The sequence below is a fragment of the Scyliorhinus canicula genome, chromosome 10 (genome assembly GCF_902713615.1).
Source record: "Scyliorhinus canicula chromosome 10, sScyCan1.1, whole genome shotgun sequence".
In the NCBI taxonomy this organism is placed as follows: domain Eukaryota; kingdom Metazoa; phylum Chordata; class Chondrichthyes; order Carcharhiniformes; family Scyliorhinidae; genus Scyliorhinus; species Scyliorhinus canicula.
Window position 1 is genome coordinate 172799229 of NC_052155.1, and position 20547 is coordinate 172819775.

General features: G+C 43.7%; 1 protein-coding gene across 10 annotated transcripts in view; it reads left to right on the plus strand.

Annotated features, from left to right (window-relative positions):
* The window catches only part of fam49bb (family with sequence similarity 49 member Bb), a 229742-nt gene extending 209524 nt beyond the window's left edge, over positions 1-20218 (plus strand). For 9 of the 10 annotated variants that reach the window (XM_038810155.1, XM_038810160.1, XM_038810156.1 and 6 more), the window contains 7 exons: positions 2167-2303; positions 4916-4993; positions 12211-12327; positions 12529-12608; positions 14221-14347; positions 14628-14698; positions 19453-20218. In XM_038810155.1, coding sequence (XP_038666083.1) covers positions 2167-2303; positions 4916-4993; positions 12211-12327; positions 12529-12608; positions 14221-14347; positions 14628-14698; positions 19453-19516 — 674 coding nt within the window. In that variant the 3' untranslated portion in view covers positions 19517-20218. The remainder of the gene's footprint in view (positions 1-2166; positions 2304-4915; positions 4994-12210; positions 12328-12528; positions 12609-14220; positions 14348-14627; positions 14699-19452) is intronic. The other variant, XM_038810161.1, reaches the window with a different exon arrangement.
* The last annotated feature ends 329 nt before the right edge of the window (positions 20219-20547 follow it).

Here is a 20547-nt window from a genome sequence, read left to right on the forward strand (position 1 = left end):
TGATGCAAGGTTGTTTGCTTAATATGGCATTTTTCAAACTTTTTTTTTCCTGCGACCCACTTTTGCCAACTGGCCAACTTTGGGACCCAGGCTGGTTGATTTTCAGGACCCATGCCACATTCGCTTGCCCAGTCTATCCTGAGTCAAGGCAGCATTTGGGACACTGAAGTTTTCTTGCCCCAGGCAAGGGAAGAAAAGAAAGTAATCTCGTTCCCCTGTATCACTATCCAGTAGCCCCTGGTACATTGAATTTATGTAAGCATTGAGTGAGGACAGGATCAGACATGCCTGTGATGTGCGTCTATATGTAAAGATTCATTGTCTAGGGTCACACATTATGAATAGTTCCTCATGAGAGATACTGGAGGGCTGCCAACAAGTGTGAACCTGCATTCATTGTGAGACACTACCTCAAGGAAAATAAAAGTGATGGAAGAAGACTGAGGAGAGGCGAACATATATCACTGGGAGAGAGCCACATGCGGTTCCTGTAAATAAAACAACCATCAGTCTGAAGACAGTGATATTAAAATCTTGATTTATAATTATCTTAAATTCAATTCAATTACTTATGCAAGTTTATTTAACTTCAAAGTACATTATTAGAAATGAATTCATATGTATTATGAATGCTGACAACACTAAAACTGCCCCACAGCCAACTGACAAATTAATTGTTCTTGTTATTAATCAGACAGAATGGACATTGAACAAAGTTTTCTCAGTCCAAAGATATGCAGGTCCGGTGGATTGGCCATGCTAAATTGCCACTAGATGGGGCTACGGGTATAGGGTGGGGGATTAGGCCTAAGTAGGATACTCGGGCAGACTCGATGGGCCGGATGGCCACTTTCTGTACTGTAGGGATTATATGAAATTAATTATTTCCCCAACATCTTACTATTTCATACTGTTGAATATGCTTACTGTACATTCCGCCTGGAGGGTTTCTATCTTGCCCACTTCTTTGCCCATAGCACACCACCTAATAATTTGTCTTATTGACCGGGAGATGGATTGATTCGTTTACCGTATAATTTACATTGTTTATGTTCTTTTTGTAAACACCATTCTAGTCAAATTTCTTGGGTGAAATTTCCGCCACCGTCACATCATTTTCTGTGGAAATCAGTGACCAACACATGGCAAGGCCTTGTTTTTGGCCCTCTCCTAACTCCGCTCCCCCACTGCAGGGTCGACCATGGTGCAGGCGCACCTCGGGGCCAACTGCCGCACAAATCCTAGAAACCAGAGCATCATGAGCTGCAAACATTACCAGGCGACCTGGTGATCGTATCTGCCTGTGCTATCGGTAGCTCTCCATATTTGCTGGCTTACTGCCTTTATTTTTATTGATGTTCTGATTTGCTGTACACCCAGAATTACTATTTGCTCCCATGATGACTACTCTGTGAATAACTCCGTTGACTTTTAAAATTTGTTAGTATTTAAAAGGGGCCCCACACCTGTTACATATGAAAACTGTTGCTCCATGCCCCTTCTGACCCACCTGCGACCCACCCGTGAGTTGGGGCCCAAGCTAGGAGCTGCAGAATTTGATTCAGCCAGATATCACCTTGTTTGTACTGCTGAGCTACAACAGGAATTCTGTCTTCCGAACTGCTGGTCTAAAATAATCTAGTGATTCTGATAACTACATCAGAGAGCTTCTATATTAATGAACTTTGAGATGCAATGAGTTAAATGAAAATGTGTGATGTTGCATAAATAAGCATTGGATTCCACTGTGGTTATGGTTTTGGTGATTCTCCACATTCTGAAAATTGGAATGGCCTTGTAACCAAGCTTCACTACACAGTGAGCATAAAGTGAAATATTCCTCGTTTTTCTACAACAAAACTCAACATGATTTTCACTTGTAAATTATACCAATTTTGATTTGAAACATAACATAGATATTTAATATACAAACACCATATTGAAATTTGGCAATAATTCGAAGTTTGCACACAAACTATAAACCCGTTGATCTAAGAATGAGATCTTAACTCCAGAGTTTTGATTAGTTTAAAAATTGCACCTTTCATAATTCGGCTATTGACAAGCGTATGTATTAAGGCCTGCTCGTTCAACAAGTCATTTAATGTCTTTAATTTAAGTAATCCATGTGTGAGCATAAAATAATCCAAACTTTCTTGATGATAGAAGCAGCGTTGCATGGCTTGTTGGGAGCACTGACGAGCACACCGTATAGTCCCACGCAACACCTTGAGCGAGAGCAGGCTCTTGCCAAGCAGTTTGCTGAGATCCTTCATTTCACTCTACGATTTGATGAACTTAAGGTAAGTGGAAGTCATTTTGTGATTTTGCAATGGTGTGCTGTCTTTGAACACTGAAGCAATAGTGTGCCATGGAGTGGATGAGCTTGTCCTTTGATTCCTTTTACTACTCTCCTCTCCCTGGTTCCACCTTATGCCACTTGATTTTTGAGCGATGTTATGCTGAGCATTGTAACTGTGCAGAAGCTGCACAGTCGCCCTGCAAAGCAGGTGGAGAAATTAGCAAGTTTCTTTCACCTCTAAATGGTCTCTAAGGAAGCCCAAAAGCAGCAACCTTTGGCTTATGTTGCAGATATTTGGAATATAGTTGAAGCAAAAATGGAGATTTTGTAACGCAGTGGGGCGCTTCCCTGCCTCTGAGTCAGATGCTTTGGGTTTGAGTCCCACTCCGGGGTTTGATAGGCAAGGAGGGTGTGTTCACAAACCTGTTGATCATCAACCCGCAAATTCTTCCAACACATGCCAATGCTAGGCGGCATGAACAGGCGAAAGATGGAAAAGAAGTTGGAGCCTCTTCCATCACAATCTATGGCTCCAGACCACAGCATGCATGCAAAAGTGCATGTTATGATATCCTACATGGTCTGTAACACCACTACCAGAAGCTCAAATACAATGGGGAAGGAATAGATAGTATCTGCCCTTAATTGGAGAGTAAATATTCTCAACTTTATAGCTGCATAAATTAACATTGTACTAACTTTCAGAGGCTACTTGGGTTCAGGTTGTCTTGTTTGAAAATTAGTTTTTTGAACAGTAATTCTAAAGGTTTAGATAAACGACTTGCTTTGAATAATCCAAATTTTGTGCAACTCAACATTGTTGCCACTATTTTGAAATGTTTTGTGGTGGGTTGCTGCGATGTATTATCTTAAGTATACCCAGGGTAGCTGCTGTGTTCCATTCGCCATTGTGTGAAACACCTAGATCAGATACAAACCAGAAAGGGTTGAATTCAACCTTCTTGTCATCCTCTCTGTGAATTTGTGTGTATCAACAAATCTGGAGAAATGTCAACTTGTGAAGGGATAGACAAAGGAGGGAGAAGTCCTTTAAATGCTATTCAGTTAATGGAATTTCATAGTACAATGCAGGTACTGTAAAATATACTTATTTTCCATAATTCTAATAGTACTTTGCAAAGCATTCGTGATAGGGTAACACTGCTTAAGAAGGGGGGAGGCAAAAGACATGACATTATCGGCCGGTTAGCCTGACTGCGGTTGTTGGTAAGATTTTAGAGTCTATTATTAAGAATGAAATTGCAGAGTACTTAGAAGTGCATGGTAAAATAGGCCTGAGTCAGCATGGGTTCATCAAGGGGAGGTCATGCCTGACAAATCTGTTAGAATTCTTTGAAGAGGTAATGAAGAAATTGGACAAAGGGGAGCTAGTGGGTGTGATCTATTGGACAAGGTGCTGTACAGGATGCTGCTAAATAAGTGCCCAGGTGTTAGGGCAAGGTACTGGCATGGATACAACTCTCATCACTCCGTGCCTGTCCTTGTCCCAGCCGTTGGTTCTGACGAACTCATTCGCTTCCTCTGGGGAAGTTAAAAGTAATGCTGCTCCTTTTGGTATGTGACCCAGAGCCTGGCCGGGATCAGCATACCAAAACTTTGTTCTTGTACAGGGTCGATTTTGGCTGATTAAACTCGGCCCTGCGTTTTGCTGCCTCTCCCGACGAAGTTGCCCAGCATTTAGGCGACGAAGTCCATTGGGTCTTTGCCCTCAATGCCTTCCAAAGGCTCACGATCCTGATATTCTGTCATCGGGACCTGTTCTCCTGGTCCTCGGCTTTCCCCCTTAGGTTCCCCTGGGCCGCCACCAGCCTTTTTATCTCCGCCTCCAGGATGACGATTCTGTCGTTCTGGTCAGTCAAGGCTTTTTCCAGGTCGAATATCGTCCTCTCCTGTAAAAGCCACTTTTCTCCCCAACCCGTTGATTGCCTTTTGCATGGTAGCCATCACCTCCTCTACCACCACCTTGACAATACCTGGATCTCTATCCTGATCGCCTACTTCATGGCGGTCAGCTTCTTCATCAGGAAGGTCTTCCACCCGTCTCCATGTGGTGGTGGTGAGACTGATGCTCGGGTTGTTGGCCGCCCCCCTGGGCGGTCAGGGCCCATCGCCTCGCAAGTCCACTGTCTCATCCGCCGCTTCCCCCATCAATTCGGCCCCTCGAGCTCCCGTTGTTGCCATCTTTTCTTGGTTACCTTCCTTTAGTTGTTGAGGGATTCATTTCTTTGCAATTTGGACAAAATTCAACTAAAAATGCCTTTTTTTTGGTCCTGGTTCAGAGGAGAGCCACCTGATGTGCGTCCGCTCAGTAAAGCACCGTCACCGGAAGTGGCTTTCTAATGATTTTTAAAACAAAAGTGTAATGCTGCAGATGCTGTAAATCTGAAATAAAAGCAAAAAATGCTGAAAATATGGCAGCATCAGTGGAGTGAGAAACAACATTAACATTTCAGGTCGATAACCTTTCATCACAACATTCATGGACATTTTCACATTTGATTAGAGACATTCAATAATGTCTCTTATATTATTTCTGCACTTTACGCTCTATTAAATTTAAATATTGCACAGTTAATTGTATTTGTTCTCCAGATGACAAATCCTGCTATACAGAATGACTTCAGCTACTACAGGAGAACTTTAAGCCGTATGAGGATCAATAATGTTCCAGTAAGTCAATTATTCGTTCCCTTTGGAGTTCACTCTTATTTTTTGGTAATCGTTTTTAATTATTTATACATCCTATTGAAGAATAGAAATAGCTGAGAAGAGTCCTGAAAGTGAACTCAGTATTTTGTGATCAGCATATAATTTACTGAACAACATAATTGGCAAGTTGATGCCAAGACAGTGTTATTTTTTGGCAGATGTATGCACTCATTGACAGTTTGAGAAATGGTGGCATTACTTTCACTGGTGTCCAATTAAACTCGGTCACTTTGTTTAAAAGGCCTGGTCAAAAATTGTGTTGACAGTGCAACTTGAAATGTAAATTATGCTTCTCTATTGATAGTCGTTCTTTGAACTGGCTGAATCCCAAATTCTGGAATTCCCTCCCTGTTGTTCCTGTAAACCTCTCCACCTCTTCCTCCTCTTTTAGGATGCCATTTAAAATCTACTGTTTTGGCCAAATGCCCTACTATCTCCATATATTGTTCATGAAGCGTTTTTTTTCTAATTCTTCTAAGACTTTTTAAGCCCATTAACGGTGTGTATAAATATAGGTTGTTGTAAACAAAATGTAAAAAGCCTCTGGGGATTGTGTTGTACGATAGCGCAGCATTGTTTCATATTCAGTATGCATGATTATTTAATCAAGCTGTTGTGTCCTTATAACAGAGTAACTCTGGGAGAAAAAAATAAGGGGCGCGATTCTCCGCTCCCCACACCGGGTGGGAGAATCGCGGGAGGGCCCCCCGACTAATTTCACGACCCCCTGGCGCCTCCCGCGATTCTCCCACCCCCCGCTCGGAAGAATCGGCGCTCGTCGTTTTTCACGGCGACCGGCGATTCGCCGACCCGGATGGGCCGAGTGGCCTGCAGTTCGCGACCGTTTCATGACGGCGGCAACCACACCTGGTCGCTGCCATCGTAAAAACGCCGTGAGATGCCCGTTTGGGGCTTGTGGAGGGCCTGGTGGGGACTGAGCACCACGACTGTGCTCGGGAGGGGACAGGCCCGCGATCGGTGCCCACCGATCGTCGGGCCGGCGTCTCAACGGGACGCACTATTTCCCCTCCGCCGCCCCGCAAGATCAAGCCGCCACGTCTTATGGGGCGGCTGAGGGGAAGACGGCCACCGCGCATGCGCGGGTTTGAGCTGTCAGCCGTCATGACGTCAGCTGCGCATGCGCAGGTTGGAGCCGGCCAACCTGCGCATGCGTGGCTGACGTCATATAAGCGCCGCCGTCGCATCACGGAGCGCCGCTCCTAGCCCCGCCGGGAGGGGAGAATAGGGGGCGAGGAGTGGCCTCCGAGGCCGTCGTGAAACTCGGCCGAGTTCACGACGGCCCTCCCAATTTTCCCCGGAAGCGGAGAATTCCGCCCAAGGAATGTGAGGCCATGGGGGTATTGGTGAAATAGTTGCTGCAAGCAGGGGGGCACCCACTGGTCAGCCCCAAACCCAAACCACCAACCTGCCACAGCTGACATGCATAGAAACAAAACTTGCAGAGATGTAAAAATCCAGCGGAAGGTCTGACCCATGACGCAGGATGAAAAGCTGAATTACGCAATGGTTCTGTAAAATCTGAGGTTGTTGGTCACCCTGCCTTTTAAATTGTTTGTTAATACCCTTCTTCTAATGCTTTCTAGAGATATGTTAAATGATGCAATTCTCTGTAGCCAAACAAATCAATAAGCACACAGCTATCGTCCAGTTTGTTACTATGACCTGATTGGGGATCTTTCCCAGACAAATCTGCTCTTGTCCCTGTTAAATCTGAACTGGTTTACATCATTCGCAGCAACATTCACAATTGTACCCATCATTCTGACAGTTCTAGGGCAAGCGCATCAAGCTCACTTACACTAGGGTTGTCACAAACAGCATGTATGCGCCCTACCGCTCAAACTATACATTTTTGGAATCTAACTGGAAATGTTATCATAGTTCATAGAATTTACAATGCAGAAGGACGCCATTTGGCCCATCGAGTCTGCACCGGCTCTTAGGAAAGAGCACCCCACTTAAGCCCACCCTACCCCCGTAACCCCACCTAACCATTTTTGACACTAAGGGCAATTTATCATCACCAATCCACCTAACCTGCACATCTTTGGATTGTGGGAGGAAACCCATGCACACACTGGGAGAACGTGCAGACTCCGCACAGACGGTGACCCAAGACGGGACTCGAACCTGGGACCCTGGAGCTGTGAAGCAACTGTGCTAATCACTGTGCTACCATGCTGCCCTCATACAAGGGGATAAAGATGAGCTTACTTAGAATATGGTCAGTGTCTCTGTGGAGTCATCACAACTTGTAATTTGGGTAGTACTGCATGTTGATCTGTTCAAAGGAAGAGCCATTTTTGTAACTGCATGTATCAGAGGCATGATGCATTGTTAGGTTGCAACTTGTATCTATTAAAAAAATTATGGTACAGTTACGATACATAGAAAGATTGTGATTTAAAAAAAAATGTAATTCCTCCCCTTTTCTGTTTAGTGAGTAGGGAAAAGCACCTTGGTAACTCTGTAAATCGAGTATAATGTATCCATGTTTTCTGATATGAAGCTGCAAAGGGATTAATTAATTAAGTAGCTGGTCAAAAATGTGGCAGATGGAATATAATGTGGGGAAGCGTGAAATTATCCATGTTGGTGAGAAAAATGGAAAAGCAGATTATTGTATAAAAGTTGAGAAATTAGAGATTTGAATATTTTTGTACATGGATCACAGCACGTTAACATACAGATACGGCAAGCAATTAGGAAGACAAGCAGTACGTTAACCTTTTAGCTATTGCAAGTTGTTTGCAGCATAAAGGTTAGGAGGACATGATAAAATTACATTGGACTCGGTGCGAACACACCTGGAGTGCCATGTACTGTTTCATACCTAAGCACGGATTTATGCTTGCCCTAGAAGGAGTGCATCAAGGGTTTTCTGGATTGATTCCTGGAAAGGGATAGCTATCCTAATTTCTGGGAAGAGATGGCTATCCAATGAGGAGAGACTGAGTAGACTGGGCCTATATTCTTCAGAGTTTAAAAGAATGATGACCTCAAAGAAAACTATAATTGTCTTGTTGGACTTGCCATGAGATGAGGATAACCTCTTTACTGGGACTGTGAAACTTTGGAATTCTCTACCCCAGCGGACTGTGGATACTCAGTTGATGAGTATTTTTGGGCACTAAGGCGATAGGGTAGGAACGTGGAGTTGATGTTGAAGTTCAGCAATGATCATTCTGAATGGCTTGACGGGCTAGATGTCCTACGTTTATGTGCAGTTTATTAGTTTAATGTTCATTTTTATTCAGCCTGCTTTCTCATCCCTCTCCCCACCACTTTGCACACCTCATTTGTTAGTTAAATTATAGTTTTCTCTGATAATCATTGCATGCCTCGATAGTTTCCGCAGCTTGATTTCTCTTCTTGAAGATAATTACAATTCATGAAGTCAGGTGGGAATTCATTTTCCTCCCAAATGCATAGGATGCGTGCATGGATTTTTGATGTGAACAAAAGCCCGCCAGCTTGTAAAACCTCAGCTGGAATACCATCGGGGGCCACAGGCTTGTTGCAGCTCTCCCATCAATAATGGCTTACTCATGAATCCTTCCATCAGGGTTAGAGAGTATCAGTTGCAGTTGAGCAGGTGTTGAAAATGTACTTTACAGCATTGACACATGGCACGGTCATCCTGAAGAAGAGAAACACCATCCTGTGAGCTAAGGGAAATTAATCTATTTGACCATGGTCTGGTGGCTTCAGAAAAGCTTTGCATGTCATGATGGTTGGATCTCTTGGGCTTTCTCTTCCCTCTTGGATTTCCCTGTTGTCCATAGCAGGAAAAATCCTGACACGCTTTCTTCTCAATTGCCTATGTTACGTGGCTCAGGAAACCCTCCCAGAGACACAGTGTGTCTTTAAATTTCCCAGAGGAACCTTTGGCATGGTCTTTGTTGTGATACAAATCCAAGAAAAATGGCAAGAACAATACCAGAAACTTTTCATTGCATTCATTGACCTGACCAATGTATTTGATTCAACAAATTGAGAGACTCTGCATTATGCTGCAAAGATTGGGATGTCCAAGAAACGTCATCAGAATCCTGCAATTGCTTCATGATGATATGGCTGCAGCTGTCTTGAGTGGGAGGGCTGAAACAGTCACCTTCCAAATCCAGACCAGTGTCCAGCAAGCCTGTGTGATAGTCCTCATGCTATTTACATTCTATCTGACGGACACTGTCATCTGACGGAGTAACTGTCATCTGGTGTGAGTATTAAATACTGCCTAGATTGAAAGATTTTCAACCTCCACTGCCTCCATGCAAAAACTAAATTGACCTCCATAGATATCCATGACCTGCAGTTTGCAGATGCCACAGTATTGTTGCCCACTCTGCCCCACATTTGTCGAGCACTCTTGATCTCTTCAATTCTACATTCAGAGATTCTGTCCTTGAATATTGCCTAAACAAAACTCGTATGTCAACTCACACCTGATTAACCAAATATTCCACCTCCTGTACATGTTTAAGGAGAGACTCTGGAATATGTTGAGCAGTGTTGGATCAATGGCTGTCTTTTTGAGAGAGTCGCATGCTGAGATATGGGAATTGGATCAGTTGCCCCAGCTTAACTTTCCACAAACTTTGGGCGGGATTCTCCGACACCCCGTCGGGTCGGAAAATCGTCGGGTCGGTGAATCCCGCCCCGCCACTCTGACGCTGGCTGACGAATTCTCCGGCGCCAGTTTTTTGGATGGGGCGGAGATCACGTTGCGTCGGTCGGAGGCCGTTGGTAGCGCCCCCCCCCCCCCCCCCCCCCCCCCCCCCCCCCCCGGCGATTCTCCGGGCCCCGATGGGCCGAGCAGCTGCCCATTTTCAGCCGGTCCCAACGGGGTGGATTACGCAAGGTCCATACCAGCGGGACCTGGCTTTGAGGGCGGCTTGCAGAGTCCTCAGGGGAGCACGGGGGATCCAATCCCGGGGGGATGTCCCCACGGTGGCCTGGCCCATGATCGGGGCCCACCGATCTGCGGGTGGGCCTGTGCCGTGGGGGAACTCTTTCCCTCCGTGCCGGCTTCTGTAAAGCTCTGCCATGGCCGGCGTGAAGAAGAAACCCCCTGCGCATGGATCACGTCAGCGGTTCTGTGCATGCGGCAGAACACACTGCTGCTCCCGCACATGCGCTAACTCGTGCCAGCCGGCGGAGGCCCTTCGGCGCTGGTTGGCGTGGCTCCAACCACTCCAGTGCTGGCCTAGCCCCCACAAGTGCGGAGGATTCTGCAACTTCCGGGCGGCCCGACGCCGGAGTGGTTCACGCCACTCTTTTACGCCGGTACGGCCTGCCTGCTGTTTGGGGGAGAATCCCGGCCCTTGTGTTTGGCAACAAAGACCTCTAAGACTACAAGAGTCCTATTGTAAAATCTGTTGTCGCCACCACATACCTGTACTGTAGTGAGACCTGGACTGTGTATCAGCGATACAAGAGCACTAAAAAAAATTCCATCAGCAATGCTTCTGCCAAGGTGGCACAGTGGGTTAGCACTGCTGCCTCATGGCGCTGAGGTCCCCGACTCTGGGTCACTGTCTGTGTGGCGTTTGTTCTCCCCGTGTTTGCGTGGGTTTCATCCCCACAATCCAAAGATGTGCAGGCTAGGTGGATTGGCCACACTAAAAATTGCCCCTTAATTGGAAAAAATGAACTTGGCACTCTAAATTTTAAAAAAAAAGCAATGCTTCTGCCTCACTTTCCGGATTCAATTGGAGGATCGTGGAACAAATGCTGATGTCCTTCTTGAAGCCAACTTCACAAGCATCCAGGCAAAACTCATGCAAAAACAACTATGATTGACTGGTTACTGTGTCAAAATGACCAAAAGGGTCTCCTCCCAGGAAAGGATAAAGCAAAAGCTTTAAAGACATTCTGAAGCTCTCCTTGAAGTCCAGGAGCATTGACATGAATAACTGAAAGGAGCTCGCTACCAATTGTTCAAAATGGTGGCAAACCTTTCCATCAAGCTGCATCATGCCTTGAGTCCAAATGCCTTAATGATGAACAGCAGCAGAGCAGGAAAGAAAAGGAAGCAAATTGGGTTCAATTCTGACCTTGGTTATCTGTGCGTGGAGTTTACACGTTCTCCCCATGACTGCATGGGTTTTCTCCCGGGTGCTCTGGTTTCCTCCCAAAGTCCAAAGATGTGCAGGTTAGGTGGATTAGCCATGCTAAATTGTTCCTTAATGTTCAACGGTTAGGTGGGGTCATGGGTTTGCGGTGGAGTGGGCCTTGGTTGGGTGCTCTTTCAGAGGGTTGGTGAAGACTTAATGGGCCAAATGGCCTCCTTGGTCTTGTGCAGTGTAGGGATTCTATGATTCTATGAAATCCTGCACTCTGGATCCCACAACCTCGTTGGACATCCTGCTCTATATGCCTGTGAGTTGAAAATTGGCCTGTTCAGTCACATGAAGACCCATGGCAGAAACTCACCACCCTCTGTAGACATCGTCCTCGAATCATCGGATAACCACCGATAAATCAGTACTTGACACCAAATGTGCAAGACTATCATGGACCCTTTCAGTATTGATTTAGTAAGCTTGATGAATATTTACAGTAGCATTTGTGGTTATGACCAATGCAGGTCAAATACCAGCTTACTTTCATTTTTTCGTGAAGCATGAATGCATTGCTGTTTGTATCCTTCAAGACTACGCATCAAACCATAAGCCCTATTTCTATTCTAAACAACGAACTGGAAATGTGTTGATACCTTTCAGACAGATGATTAATATTTAAGTTTTAGATAACCAAAGCAGCAGTTACTTGGAGAGAAATATTCTACTTTCTTCATGGTTGATTAATACTCTGCCTTATTTGTAATACTGTTGGTGTAACATTTTAGAACACTTCATATCTGGAAAATGGGTATATATATTTTACATCTTTATTTTGAAATGATTATTCCTAGAGCTTTTAAGGAGAAATGCCACTTAAAAAAAGTACATTTCAGAATTTATTTTTAGATTATTCAAATAACCTTAAGGAGCACTGCCTTAAAGATGGATCTATTTAGTTTTCAGCAGATTTGTATTAATTCAATAAATGGAGGCGGTTTAGAGGATAATAATGTTCCCTAACAGTGAGTTTTGCAATTCTTATGTTTTAGAACAAAACTTTGCAAATGATTGATTTCTGTTCTTTATATATAGGCAGAAGGAGAAAACGAAGTAAATAATGAATTGGCCAATAGAATGTCCCTGTTTTATGCTGAAGCAACTCCAATGCTGAAAACCTTGAGTGATGCCACAACAAAATTTGTTTCGGATGTAAGTATGCTGTGCCCTGATTTTCCCACAGTTCAATTAGAGAATAAGTATTTCTCTTCTATATTCTATTCATTGACTGAAAGACTCCCATTCATTAATTGCATTCTGTACTTTAGAGGATTCACAAATGGTAGACCTAGTTCATTATAAAACTGTATTGATTCAAATAGCCAATAATGATGTTCCCTTTATCTCTTGTAGAACAAGTCTCTACCCATAGAAAACACCACTGACTGCTTAAGCACTATGGCAAGTGTGTGCAGAGTTATGCTGGAGACACCGTGAGTAGGACACAATGCTTCTTATTCTCATTGTTTCAGTGGGGTAAAGTGTTAAAGATATGTAGCCAAATCTGACTGAAGTAGATATTTTCCTGCACTCTTCAAATTCAATGTACAGTGTGTTTGCTGTATAACCTTCTGGAAGTGCGAACTGCTAACAGTGCATCAAGGTAATGGGGCATCTGGATAGTGGGACCAACGGTGCACCTCTTTAACAGGGTTGAGGAAGAATGAGGGGAACGATGAGGGAGGAGGGTAAGTTAGTAGAATCAGGAAAGAAATAGAAACTGGAATAAAATTAAAATTGGAAAAAATTTTTAAGCTGTTGATTTGCAACTTACACGATTGAGGTTCAACAGTTTAAATTGCTCCCTTTCTGAGCTGCAGAGATTGATGCAGTCGTTAGAAATTATGATTTCATTAAAAGGATACATACAATGTTAATAAGGAGTCTCAACTTTCTGCGGAGAGTATAATGGGCAGTTGATATGCCAGCAAATTCTTAACAGTAATGGAGCGGGTAAAGGCAAGATGTCATTTGTACGGAGGAAATGGTGAAGCGGCAGAAATCAACCAACAAATCTTAGAGATTCTCAATCCATGGCACATCTTTTATCTCCCTGCATTAGCTGGCTGATTTGCACATTAATAAGTTGTGTGTCATTAACACAGCTATTGTTTATCAAGGAAGATTTGATCTATTATTGATGTTTGAGAGGTTCCGTATGGGAATGTTGCAAATTGGCTGTTGAAGTTCCTACATTACAACAGTGACTACACTTCAGAAATACTTAATTAGCTGAAAAGCGTTTTGGGTGCCCTGTGGTTCTGAAAGGCACTATGTAAAGGCACTATTTACAAGTCATGTAGATGTTTGGAGACCGATACATGCAAATAAAATTCCAAACTTAAAAACAAAACATGGAAAGTGTGACATCAGAAAGTATGACATCACTGTATGCAGGGCAGGACTCCATGAAGAAACTTTTTCATAAATAATTCACTGGTGGGCTGTTTGTCTCAAAGCTGTCTACTCAGAATATTCCTCATTTCAGATGAAAAGATACAGCAGAAACGTAAATATTTAAATTGTAGCAGGAGCAGAGAGGATCTCTGATAGAAGCTCATTTGTCAGTGATGAATCCTACTAGCCTCTTGCCAGAAAATTGATTCCATTATACATTTTAGCTTCTCGCATTGACCCACAAATTATAGGTTTCTGGTGAGCAAATTATACTGTTCAAAGTAAAGTGTTTATTGTTTCAATCATTGTACCATTGAAAGCTACTTTTGGTATGCTCAGTACATTTAGTAAATAAATCTAAGCAAATTCCTGATGCAGTCAAACATTACTCTGTATTTGCATGATAAAATTATAACACTTTAGCAATTCTTGCACATCTCCTGATGTTTGATTTGATATCTCAGCCAGCCTGATCTTGTCCAGGTAAACTCAAAACTTCTGAGATCAGATAATTGGACCAGCAAGATAATTAACCGAAATCATTCCCATAATTACTGATAAGTGGATATCTGGTAGCTTGCCAACTTCTTTTTTAAAAAGTTTTTTTTTTACAGTGAAATTAATGTCTGGCTTATTTTATATATGCAGGGAATACCGAAGCAGATTTGCAAGTGAAGAAACAGTATCATTTTGTCTGAGGGTGATGGTGGGTGTCATCATTCTTTATGACCATGTGCATCCAGTTGGGGCATTTGCTAAAACGTCCAAAATTGATGTGAGTTTATTCTGCATTGCATCTGACTATGCTGCTATCATATTTTGAAATTGATATTACAAGGCGTAATCGGGCATTTGTATTGGTAATGTTCTCTGTAACGTGAGTGCCACCTTGAAATTATTCCTTCTTAGCTATACTTTGCACAACATAAAGATATATTCCAAATAAGTTTCTAGAACAAAACTAGGCGTAAATATTTGTGTGTCTACTCCAAACTGCTTGAAATAGTTGTCGATCTGTGGAAATTAATATTACACCTGTTCAATTTTTCCTTTAGATGAAAGGGTGCATAAAAGTCCTAAAGGATCAGCCTCCAAATAGTGTAGAAGGCCTTCTGAATGCTCTCAGGTACTTGAAAATATTTGTGAAACGTGTTGGAGATTACGTATTCATAAGTAGATGATGTGATCTGCAAACTGACTCACTTGTAAAGGGTTTGAGTATCTACTGATGAAAGTGGCATTCTGGCTACCAAGTTCAATTTATTCATGTTGAAAATATGTTGTTTTGGGCGTAAAAATGTGTGCATAATACATATAACTTCAGAATAATATTGATTATTTACAATTTGGTACATTTCTATAAATCAATGCATGTAAAATGTTGCATATTCATGGCCGCCCTCTTGATCTTATCATCTTGTGGCCACGTAATTCCATCATTTGAATCACAGATAAAATCACTTCCTTTGTGTCACTCTTCAGCACGGTAGCATTGTGGATAGCACAATCGCTTCACAGCTCCAGGGTCCCAGGTTCGATTCCGGCTTGGGTCACTGTCTGTGCGGAGTCTGCACATCCTCCCCGTGTGTGCGTGGGTTTCCTCCGGGTGCTCCGGTTTCCTCCCACAGTCCAAAGATGTGCAGGTTAGGTGGATTGGCCATGATAAATTGCCCGTAGTGTCCAAAATTGCCCTTAGTGTTGGGTGGGGTTACTGGGTTATGGGGATAGGGTGGAGGTGTTAACCTTGGGTAGGGTGCTCTTTCCAGGAGCCGGTGCAGACTCAATGGGCCGAATGGCCTCCTTCTGCACTGTAAATTCTATGTAAATTCACTCGTGTACCCTACGTCCTTCTAATTCTGTCCCTCAAAAGATTTCTCTCCAAATTCACTCCCTGCCAGAAACTCTGTTTTCTAGTCACCAGCTCCATTCCTGTCCTGGCAACTTACCTGTTCCCCATGACATAACATGTTGATTTTTTCCCAGAAAGCAGTCGGTCCACTCTGAAACCAGACTGGCTAGCTCTCATATATGGTTTCATCGCCACTCTCTGCCTTTGCGCTCTTGTATATTTGTACATGGTATTTCTGCTGCACTCTGCCTTCATGCTCTTGTGTATTGGTATGCAGTATCTCTGCTGCTCTCTTACTTCGCACTAATATATTTATATACAGTATCTCTGCTGCTCTTTCCTTCGTGCTCTTGTATATTTGTATATGGTATCTCTGCCACTGTATCTCATGCTCTTGTATATTTGTATATGTTATCTCAGTCACTCTGTCCCTTCTGACGCCAAAATTGGGGTGGGCACCGATTTGACGCCAAATCGCCATTCTTTCTCACCTCGACAGTGGCGTCAATGCGTTTTGGAACACACGTACAGTAAACACCGTTTGTATATCATTAGTGGGCCCTACCCAGTATTCTCCACGGCCACCGTGATTCTCTGCGTCCGATGGGTCGGGTTCCCGACAGCGCAGGTCACTTGTGCTTTTAAAAATCGTGAAACCAGCATTGTGGCTGCTGAGGGAGGGAGAGGGGGTAAGGCAAGTGTCCAACATCACCATAATTTCCTCACAGTTGTGCCTATGGCCCAGGGGGCTTCTGCCAGGGCCGGGGGAGAATTGGAGGGTTGGCTAGGAAGTGGGCTGTGGGGTTGGGATAGATGGGCACAGAACACCATTGCCGCAGCCTGCAAGGCAGTCATGCAGCTGCGCACACCGCTGACAGAAACTGTGAACTTAGGGCCACTGGTCGTAAGGTGTGTGTGTGTGTGTGTTCGTTCCCCCACCTAGGTGCCTCTGGTCTCAGCCGACCCATCAGCAGGATGGGCGCGCTCCAGCGTAACCAGTGCCATCTTGTTGGCTGGGATGAGTGTGTGTGGGGATTGTAATGTGCATATGCGGCTGCAGCTTGTCAGCCTCCCGAATGTCAATCATGGACCCGGCGAGTCCCGCATTGTTTTTCATTGGAATCGATTGTATTCCTCATGGTGCTGGTGCTCCACAGTTGCTGAATCGGTCCAGGTTCGGTTCCAGTTTTGTTGTTATGAAGTCCACAAATCCTGCCCCAGCGTCAACACAGTCTCAGGAATGGAGAATCCAGCCCAGTATCTTCTGCCTCTGCCTCTCTCCTTCCTCGCCTCAATCACCTCTCATTCCTCATGTGTGCACGCTTCAATGTTTGGACCAGTCTGTTTTCCCACTCCAAGCAGACTCGACCAATTGGAATCTGATGTTGGTCTGCATTGCCTGCTGATAGCCTCCTGAGCCTATCAGCAAATGCAGAGCTATCTGATTGGTGCCGAGAGACACTGGCCAGCATGGGGCACCCCAATTGGTTGGGGCCCTGTGCCTAGGTACAGTGTGTTTCATTGTAAATCCCGCTGTGCCTTCACACTCTCTTGCATATAGTGGCTCCACCACTCCCTGCCTTTGTGCTCTTTTAATGGTGTCTCTGCTGTGCTCTCTCTTCACGTTCATTTGTATGGTGTCTCCGCTGCTTTCTTCCTTTGTGCTCTTTTATGCGGTGTCTCCTTTAATGCTATATTTCCTGCTCTCTCTATCTCTGTGCTATTTTATGCTGTGTCCATCCAAAATAGTGCTTTCTTTCACTGCACTTTAATGCTGTGCCACTGTTTTTCTTGTCACGCTTTTTGTTGAACGCATCTCTGCTCTCTCTCCGCACTCTTCTACAATTTATCTCCTTTCTCTCTTAACACTCTCTTCACACTGTGTTCCCACTTTCTCTCTCTGCACTCTTTTAATGCTGCATCCCTGCGCTCTTCTTATGTTTATTTTACATTTGTGTGCAGGGTGGAATTGGGTGATGTTATGGAGATGGAAGTACAAAGGTGATCTTGTGATTGGGAGACTACAGCATTAGAAACTCAACTTGTAGTAGAATAACAAATCTGCATATTAAAGTGAGCAGCTACTTGAGGTACCCGAGACGTGGGATCTATCTCCTTTGACTTGGAGACCTCGGGCAAGCACCATTGAGTACTGGTCTGCACAAACGAGGACCAGACTGAACAGCACTCAGGGGAGTCTCCCGGGGGCTGGAGGCACGCAGGTGCATGTCCTTTTGGCAGGGTGGTACCTGGCACTGCTGGTGTCAACCAGGCACCCTGCCACTGCCACCTGTGTGTCAGCCTGGCAGTGCCATGGTGCCCAGGTGGCACTGGCAGGATATTGCCAAAGTAACAGGTTGGCACTGCCAAGGTGTCATTTTGTGCGTGGTGCCGATTGGGCCGGTGTTGGATGTGGGTGCGGCGACCCCCCATAGTGCATTGGGGCTTGGGGTGGGTGGGTCGGGGATTGCTTCAGGGACTCGAGAGAGTGAGCCCCCATTTAAAAATGGCGTCCTGATCTCTCGCTGCACTGAGGATTTCTGTCAAGCGGAGCTCCTCCATGCACAGAACGGGCTCTGAGCGGCGTTGGCCGCGCGTTCCCCGCTGAGGCCCCCCTATGTAACGTGAGTGCAGTTTTATAGCATTGTGTTTCTTTGCGCCACAAGTGCCGGGAAACACGCGGCTAAACGCACTCGCTATGGAACTTTGTTCACATTTAGTTAAATCGTGTCCAAAGACCTAAATGCTTTGTCCATTGGGTGCGCGCACTCGGTGATTCCGGATGCGGTTGCAAAATGCGCTTTGGCCGTAGTCAACCACAGAACGTGATTTCTCGCTGGCTAGCCAATTACCAGGCAGCCAGCATGAAATGTCCACTGGGAAATGCTCAGTCCTGCTGGGGAAGGTGGGAAGAGGGCAGACACTGGAAAAAAAGAGGGTGCAGGTTGGTGCTCCCTCAGTGGGATAGCCGCTGTGGCGCTGTCTCAGGGAGCTGCTGACCTGTTTTTTTTTAATGCAATGGAAAAGCTATGTAAAACTTGTCTAGGCAGCTCATTCAAACAGAAACCTCAATCCCAGACACCTTTTAAAATTTTATTTCAGCCCTAATATTTCATTGCACCTTTGACTGAGGTTGTAACTAAAACATAAAGGCTGCCTGGCAAATCGACTTGCCTGTCGACCATAAAAATAGACAGGCCACATAAAGTTACATCCAATTAACCCCTTAATGGGCTAAATTGCTTGCTTGATTGTTGGCGGGCACGCCCCTGACTCACGTGCAGACCCACCATCCAAAATATTGCGCGAGTTCAAAGAGTTTGAGGGGGACAAGATGGGAAAATACATTGTTTCACAGTCAGAGGCAGGCGCAGAATCATGATTAGACAGATTTAAGTATGCTGATTGGCCTAGATATGACAGGACTTTTGAGAGTAAAGAGAGGATGAAGGGTAGGGTTTATTTTAAGGAGCATGATGACAATGTTTTGACCAAGCCTTCAATGTGTTTCTCCTAGTGATGCAATTTGATTAAGCGAATGCATAGAATTTACAGCACAGACATTGATTTGCCCAATTGGTCTGTGATGGTGTTTATGCTCTATACATGCCTTCTCCCATCCTATTTATCTGACCCTATCTGTGTATCTTTCTATTCCTTTCTCTCTCATTTATTTATCAAGCTTCCCCTTAAAGGCAACTATGCTATTCCCCTCAACTACCTCTTGTTCCACATTCTAACAAGTCTCTTGGTAAATAAGTTCCTCCTAAATTCTTTATTGGATGTATTTTATAACACTAAATATTGGACTTCCGCCATAAGTGGAAGCATTTTCTTTGTACCTACCCTATCACACCTCCATACATTTTAACAGTCACCTCACTTTTCTGAATAGAATTTTATTAAACCATAGTTATTTCTCCCATGTAGGATTGTATAATACCTCTATACAAAATAATATGTCCTTATTTCTGAGATAAATTTATTTAATACGATGTACTGTTTGAGAGATGTAGTGTTCTGCTTTCCAGGTACACCACCAAACATTTGAATGATGAGACTACCTCCAAGCAAATTAAGACAATGTTGCAGTAAAGCATAGCAACAGAGCTGGCTACAGAGAACAGTATTCTGAAATGTTTGAGATGCACAAATATGTTTTTAATGTTTAAAGAATGCAACTGCTTTTTTCTTTGTTTTTAAAAATGTGTTCCTGCTCTTTAAAAATCGCTAAACTTATTTTCTGTGCCAAATTCTCTTTAAAAAAAAAAGACAAACAGTGCAAAACGTGTTTACTTTGTTTTGCGTTTGAATGAATGGATGTTCATGGAGCACATTGGCAGCTACTATTCTAAGTTGGGTGTCTTTGTATGTGTAAGGAAATTCAGTAACTTGGACTAAAAGACAAAGAAAATCTCTGTTCTGTTTCTATCGATTAATATTTAATACAGCTTCTGCATGACAAAGTCTTTTCATGCTGTGTAAAACTTTAAAAAATGTCATTTTCTATCGCAGCTTCATCGTGTGCAGCCATTTTAAAAATTGAACAGATGTTAAATTAACTATATATGTTTTATTGTACAAAAAGGTACCTAGCACAACAGACTACAAATTATAGTACAAGTCTGTTTTGTTAATACTTCAGTTTGCATTGACTCATTTTGTACGAGTGTATGTAAGTTTAACATTCATTAAACTAACGTTAAACTGTGATGTGTGCGTAACAGATGCGTATGCATGTACATGTAAAATGGACAGCTGTTAAGTCAAATAAAATGAGCTTTTGTTTTTCTAAAACCTGACTGTTGATTGAGAATATTTATATTTTTTCTGACCATCACTATGCACTTTATTCACTAGATGACTGCAAGTCTACACTTTTGAATTCTAAATTTGTCACAAATCTAACTACCATATCCATCACATTATCCTTCATAAATAATAATAATCTTTATTGTCACAAGTAGGCTTACATTAACACTGCAATGAAGTTACTGTGAAAAGCCCCTAGTCGCCACATTCCAGCGCCTGTTCGGGTACACAGAGGGAGAATTCAGAATGTACAAATTACCTAACAGCATGTCTTTCGGGACTTGTGGGAGGAAACCGGAGGAAAACCACGCAGA